General features: G+C 47.1%; 1 protein-coding gene across 1 annotated transcript in view; it reads right to left on the bottom strand.

Annotated features, from left to right (window-relative positions):
- Positions 1-7,082, bottom strand: part of pitpnm3 (PITPNM family member 3) — a 51,686-nt gene that overhangs the window by 8,011 nt on the left and 36,593 nt on the right. Inside the window, exons 11-15 of the mRNA XM_062960468.1 lie at positions 5,564-5,734; positions 1,538-1,681; positions 1,289-1,437; positions 1,075-1,194; positions 1-39 (exon numbers count right to left, since the gene is read on the bottom strand). The exon at positions 1-39 is cut by the window's left edge and continues 78 nt beyond it. Coding sequence (XP_062816538.1) covers positions 1-39; positions 1,075-1,194; positions 1,289-1,437; positions 1,538-1,681; positions 5,564-5,734 — 623 coding nt within the window. The remainder of the gene's footprint in view (positions 40-1,074; positions 1,195-1,288; positions 1,438-1,537; positions 1,682-5,563; positions 5,735-7,082) is intronic.

The raw sequence follows: 7,082 nt of genomic DNA, 5'->3' as shown, positions 1-7,082 counted from the left end.
TGCGATGACGTCGTTGGAGCGGTGGTTGGCGGTCACGTTCTGGAAGGGAGAGAAGCCGGCTGTGGTCAGAGATTGACCCATCGGATCAATCTCTGACCATAAAACGGGCCAGCCATAAAACCTCAATTACCCTCTGGTATGTGAGAGCCCCTATATAAAGGGGCCAAAGAGAAGGTTCTGCAATTACCCTCTGGTATGTGAGAGCCCCTATATAAAGGGGCTAAAGAGAAGGTTCTGCAATTACCCTCTGGTATGTGAGAACCCTCTAAAGGGGCTAAAGAGAAGGTTCTGCGATTACCCTCTGGTATGTAAGAGCCCCTATATAAATGGGCTAAAGAGAAGGTTCTGTAATTACCCTCTGGTATGTGAGAGCCCCTATTTAAAGGGGCTAAAGAGAAGGTTCTGCAATTACCCTCTGGTGTGTGAGAGCCTCTATATAAATGGGCTAAAGAGAAGGTTCTGCAATTACCCTCTGGTATGTGAGAGCCCCTATATAAAGGGGCTACAGAGAAGGTTCTGCAATTACCCTTTGGTATGTGAGAGCCCTATAAAGGGGCTAAAGAGAAGGTTCTGCAATTACCCTCTGGTATGTGAGAACCCTCTAAAGGGGCTAAAGAGAAGGTTCTGCGATTACCCTCTGGTATGTAAGAGCCCCTATATAAATGGGCTAAAGAGAAGGTTCTGTAATTACCCTCTGGTATGTGAGAGCCCCTATTTAAAGGGGCTAAAGAGAAGGTTCTGCGATTACCCTCTGGTGTGTGAGAGCCTCTATATAAACGGGCTAAAGAGAAGGTTCTGCAATTACCCTCTGGTATGTGAGAGCCCCTATATAAACGGGCTAAAGAGAAGGTTCTGCAATTACCCTCTGGTATGTGAGAGCCCCTATATAAACGGGCCAAAGAGAAGGTTCTGGTATTCTGTACAATAAAACCTGTTGGAATCTGACAGTGTGTGTCTTGGTGCTTTCTCTGGTGGAAGCACAACTGGGAGAAGAGAACCCAACAATCGGTCAAGTGTGACCCCCCCCCACAAGGGTCATCCCACAATGCAATGCACCGCCCACCCACTACCCACCCGGAGCTTGACTTGGGTCCTCCGCCGCAGCCACTTCTCCCTGGGGTTGGAGGGGACCGGGGCCCCGAGCTCCGCGTTGTGGCTCTCCTTCTCGCTGACCGCTTCCTCGAACCGCATCACCTGGGGGAGGGCAAGGATGACGCTGACCTCTGACCCCCGCCCCCCCATTTCGGAGAGGGAGGGGTCAGGGGCCGGTCCCTCCCGCCTTCCCTACCTGTCGGAGGATGAAGGCCACCACGTCGGCGGACTCCCAGTAGCTGGCGTGGAAGAGGTGGGGCAGGGCCACCGTGGGGAAGGCCGTCAGCGCCCCCGGGCAGTGGAGCGCGTAGTCGATCCGCTTGGAGCCCCACCACTTGGAGGCGACTGCGGGCAGGAAGCAGGGAGACCGTATCGTCGGCTACGTGGTCGGAAGGGGCCTCCCAAAGGCCACCCACCCCACTCCTCCACATATTCTCCCGCTTACTGTTGGTGACGCTGCTGGGAAGCAGGCTCTCCGTGGAGGCTGAGCTCTCGCTGTTGGTGCTGCCGGTGCTGCCCCTCCGCCGGGACTCCCCCTTGTCATCCTCCCCCTCCGCAAAGAGGTCCTGGTGGGCCTGGAGGGCGTCCACTGCAACGAGAGGAGAGGAAGACACACCACAGAGCATGAACACCCAGGGAGGGGCTCGCTTGCATTTCCTCCCCCTCCCCTCCCCCTCCGCCCCCTTCCTTTCACTTTCACTTTTCTCACAAAAAGAAAGCCATCTTCAACCTCAGCAACATGGAATGGACGAAGGATTGGGGGAAATCCAACCCCAAATAGGGAGACAAGTTGTCCAGGAACACCTGGCTGCTCTAAACGAATTCAAGTCCAACAAATTCCTCACTTGCCTTGCAGACAATTTTATGGTCCAGAAAGTAGAAGAGGCAACAAGAGGATCAGCAACTCTTGATCTAATCTTAACAAATGTGGAAGAGCATAACTTCCCTGGATCTAGACGCTATTCCCCTATTGATGAGGCCAGAATCCCATTGGCTTTTTTAGCAGCCGCATCACATTGTTGGCTCATGTTTAACTTGTTGTCCACGAGGACTCCAAGGTCTTTTTCGCACACACTGCTGTCAAGCCAGGCGTCCCCCATTCTGTATCTTTGATTTCCATTTTTTCTGCCGAAGTGAAGTATCTTGCATTTGTCCCTGTTGAACTTCATTTTGTTAGAGAGATGGGCTCCTTCCTTGGAGGCTTTTAAGCAGAGGCTGGATGGCCATCTGTCGGGGGTGCTTTGAATGCGATTTCCTGCTTCTTGGCAGAAAGGGGTTGGACTGGATGGCCCATGAGGTCTCTTCCAACTCTACTATTCTATGATTCTATGATTCTAGGAGGATTTGGAGGGTAGAGAAGGATAACAAAACCGATGAACGTATATGAGTAAATATGGTAACTTATATAGGAAAGTACAGTAACTGCCACCAACGTGAGGTAATGTCTTTGAAAGTATGTGATGAATAGTCAATGGTAATGGCTTTCCCTCAGGCTCAGAGTGAGGCAAGGAGACTGATCTTTATAAACAACAAAATTCAAGTTTATTTGTACATAAGCGTGTGGTTCCAATATATAGATGTTTCAGGATCTTAAGTTACAGTGCAGTCTTGTGTGAATGAATATTTCTTAAACAACTTCTCTTAGAGTGCAATAGATTAAACTCCCGGTCAGCTTATATCCTCAGCCTTTCCCTGAATGACACTAAGCTGCCGTCTGCCTGTGTGTACAAGCCTCAATTTCCTAATTTACTAAGCTTTCAAAGAGTAGTCTCTCTCCAGCTGATTCCAACAGCTCCTACTCCTTCAAAAGTCTAACAGCAACCGTTTTTTTCAAAAGGGCAAGCTTCAACTGCCAACTAAGCCACGCCCCCTTCTCCTCCAAAGAGAGGCTACGTTGCTATGGCAACCTGCTGTACACTGCTTCCAGCTGGCTTCTTATGTGAGGCCTGCCTTCATCAATACACAACTCCCTTTTTTCCCTTTTAACAAACAAACAAAATCATATCAATAAATCCCATTAACTCATAACATCCTTACACTCTCCCTTCCCTTCGCTTCACCTTCCCTTCTTTTCACTTCTCTTCCATTCCCCTTCCCTTCAACCTTCCATTACTTTCACTTTCACTTCCTGTTCATTCCCTTTCTCTCGCTTTCACTTCCCTCCCGTCTTGTTACTTTCACTTTCACTTTCTCTCCCTTCCCTTTGCTTCACTTTCGCTTCCCCTCCCTTCCGTTCTCTTTGCCTTCCCTTCCTCTCATTGGTCTTCCATTTTCCCTTCCCTTCCGTTCCCTTCACCTTCTCTTACTTTCACTTTCTCTTTCTCTCCCTTCCCTTCGCTTCACCTTCCTACCCTTTCACTTTTCTTCCATTCCCCTTCTCTCTAACCTTCTATTACTTTCACTTTCACCTTCTCTCTAGTCCTCGGACATTTCACTTTCACTTTTCCCCTCCCGTTCATTCACTTCCTCTCGCTTTTACTTTACCTCCTGCCCCGTTCCCTTCCTTTCACTTTCGCTTCCCCTCCCTTCCGTTCTCTTTGCCTTCCCTTCCTCTCATTGGTCTTCCATTTTCCCTTCCCTTCCGTTCCCTTCCCTTCACCTTCTCTTACTTTCACTTTCACTTTCTCTCCCTTCCCTTCGCTTCACCTTCTTTTCCTTTCAATTACTTTCACTTTCACTTCCTGTTCATTCCCTTCCTTTCACTCATCTTCCATTTTCCCTTCCCTTCTGTTCCCTTCCTTTCACCTTCATTACTTTCACTGCCTACTGTTTCCTCTCGTTCACCTTCTGTTACTTTCACTTACACTTTCCCTCCCTTCCCTTCGCTTCACCTTCCTTTCACTTCTCTTCTAATCCCTTTCCCGTCAACCTTCCATTACTTTCACTTTCACTTTCAGTTCATTCACATTCTCTCGCTTTCACTTTCCCTCCTGCCCCATTCTCTTCCTTTCACTTCTACCTTTTCTCCCTTCCGTTCTCTTCCATTTTCTCTTCCTTTCTGTTCCCCTCCCTTCACCTTCTCTTACTTTCACTTTCACTTTCACTGCCTACTGTTTCCTTTTGTTCACCTTCCGTTACTTTCACTTTCTCTCCCTCCCTTCGCTTCACCTTCCATTACTTTCACTTTCACTTTTCCTCCTGCCCTGTTCACTTCCTTTCACTTTCACCTTCTCTCCCTTCCGTTCTCTTCATCTTCCCTTCCGTTCCCTTCCAATCGCCTTCCATTACTTACATTTCCATTCCCTCCTACTCACTTTCACTTCCTCTCCCTTCCGTTCTCTTCATCATCCCTTCCTTTCACTGTCCTTCCATCCCCTTCCTTTCACTTTCACCTTCTCTCCCTTCTGTACTCTTTGCCTTCCCTTCCTTTCACTCGTCTTCTGTTTTCCCTTCCCTTCTATTCCCTTCCCTTCACCTTCCTACTTTCACTTTCACTTTCATTCCCACCTGTTCCCTTCACCTTCCTTTCCTTTCACTTCTCTTCCATTCACCTTCCCTCCAACCTTCCATTACTTTCACTTTCTGTCCATCCACTTTCTCTCACTTTCACTTTCCCTCCTGTCGTTCACTTTCTCTCACTTTCACTTTCTCTCACTTCTGTTCCCTTCCCTTCCCCTTCATTACTTTCACTTTCACTGCCTACTGTTTCCTTTCGTTCCCCTTCTGTTACTTTCACTTTCACTTTCTCTCCCTTCCCTTCACCTCACCTTCCTTTCCATTCACTTCTTTTCCATTCCCTTCAACCTTCCATTACTTTCACTTTCCCCTCCTGTTCATTCAATTTCTCTTGCTTTCACTTCCTCTCCTGCCCTGTTCACTTCCTTTCACTTCCCTTCCGTTCTGTTTGCCTTCCCTTCCTTTCACTGGTCTTCCATTTTTCCGTCCCTTCTGTTCTCTTCCCTTCACCTTCTGTTACTTTCACTTTCACTTTCTCTCCCTTCCCGTCAGCCTTCCATTACTTTCACTTCCCCCTCCTGTCCATTCCCTTTCTCTCACTTTCACTTCCCTCCTGTCCTGTTACTTTCACTTTCACTTTCTCTCCCTTCTGTTCTCTTCATCATCCCTTCCTTTCACTGGTCTTCCATTTTCCCTTTCCTTCCGTTCCCTTCCTTGCACTTTCACTTCCCCTCCCTTCTGTTCCCTTCCCCTTCCTTTTCCTTTTCCCCACCCTTTTCCTTCCTTTCACTTTCACCTTCCCTTTCTTTCACTTCTCTTCCATTCCCCTTCCCTTCCCTTCCCTCCCTTCTTTTCACTTTCACTTTCCTTCTGCTCCGATCCCTTCCCTTCCCCTTCTCTCCTTTTCACTTCCAGTCACCTTCCCTTTCTTTCCTCCCCCTTTCCTATCCGTCCCTTTCCCTTCGCTTCCCTTCTAATCCTTACCCTTCCTTTTCCTTCCCTTCCCCTTTTCTCTCCCCAGGGCTAAGGGAACGGGATTCGCACAGGCAACGAGTGAAGGGTCCCCATGCCGTACCTAGGAGGGGAGAGCGCCCGTCTCCCCTGGGGTGCCTCTGGAACCTGGGCACCGCAAAGGGGGGAAGAAGGTGGAACCGGTGGTCCAGGAGGGGCTCCAGCCGGGAGGCCGAGGGGTCGGCCGAGTGGAACAGGCTGTACACTTGGTTGCAGGCCGGCTGCACCTGGGAGACTGCAAAGGAGAGAGAGAGAGAGACACACACACACATAGTAAGGGACAGAGGCACTGTTGTGACTCAGTGCACAGAAGTATGAATTTTAGTTTACAGATGGCATGTTTAATTGTGTGGTTATGTTTTAAAAAGGGTAAGTATTATTGTTATTGCATGAAGAGAATAGCCACCTCAGCACTCAGAGGCTGGTTGCCATGGAGAAGGGGGTGGAGCCAACTGGTTTAGCTGAAGAGAGAGTCGAATTTGGAGGGAAACTCAGTCAGTCTGTGGTCAGAGAACCATAGGGAAGGTTAGTTTTTAGAGTCGGTGCCCTTATGAGGTACCGGGAGACTGATTCTGGTTGAGGGATCAGGGTGGCTCAAATGTTTGATTTTTGGGTCAATTTTAAAATAAGTTTGGTGACTTATTTTAAGGTAGTCTGTTTCCTGACTAGGAACAGATAGTCTGTGACTGAAATTCACAGGGTGACTGCAGGTTTAGGCAGTGACGTTTTAAGAAGTTTGGAACACCTCAATATAGTTTGGCAACTGTTCAGTAACGTGCCTCAAACAAGAAGAAAAAGAAAGAAAAAGAAAAAGAAAGAAAAAGAAAAAGAGTGGCTGAAATGTTTGATTTTTGGGTCAATTTTAAAATAAGTTTGGTGACTTATTTTAAGGTAGTCTGTTTCCTGACTAGGAACAGATAGTCTGTGACTGAAATTCACAGGGTGACTGCAGGTTTAGGCAGTGACGTTTTAAGAAGTTTGGAACACCTCAATATAGTTTGGCAACTGTTCAGTAACGTGCCTCAAACAAGAAGAAAAAGAAAGAAAAAGAAAAAGAAAGAAAAAGAAAAAGAGTGGCTCAAATGTTTGATTTTTGGGTCAATTTCAAAATAAGTTTGGACTGAAATTCACAGGGTGACTGCAGGTTTAGGCAGTGACGTTTTAAGAAGTTTGGAACACCTCAATATAGTTTTGCAACTGTTCAGTAACGTGCCTCAAACAAGAAGAAAAAGAAAGAAAAAGAAAGAAAAAGAAAAAGAGTGGCTCAAATGTTTGATTTTTGGGTCAATTTTAAAATAAGTTTGATGACTTATTTTAAGGTAGTCTGTTTCCTGACTAGGAACAGATAGTCTGTGACTGAAATTCACAGGGTGACTGCAGGTTTAGGCAGTGACGTTTTAAGAAGTTTGGAACACCTCAATATAGTTTTGCAACTGTTCAGTAACGTGCCTCAAACAAGAAGAAAAGTTATTGTAACCATTAAGCTTGTGCCTCAATAAACGTGTTGTTGTTCTCTCAAACATCTCAGTCTCTGTCATCTATACGCACATCAAGAATAAACAACAAGAAGAAAGAAGAAACAT

The sequence above is a fragment of the Anolis carolinensis genome, unplaced genomic scaffold (genome assembly GCF_035594765.1).
Source record: "Anolis carolinensis isolate JA03-04 unplaced genomic scaffold, rAnoCar3.1.pri scaffold_7, whole genome shotgun sequence".
NCBI lineage: Eukaryota > Metazoa > Chordata > Lepidosauria > Squamata > Dactyloidae > Anolis > Anolis carolinensis.
This window is presented reverse-complemented; position numbering and strand designations above follow the sequence as displayed.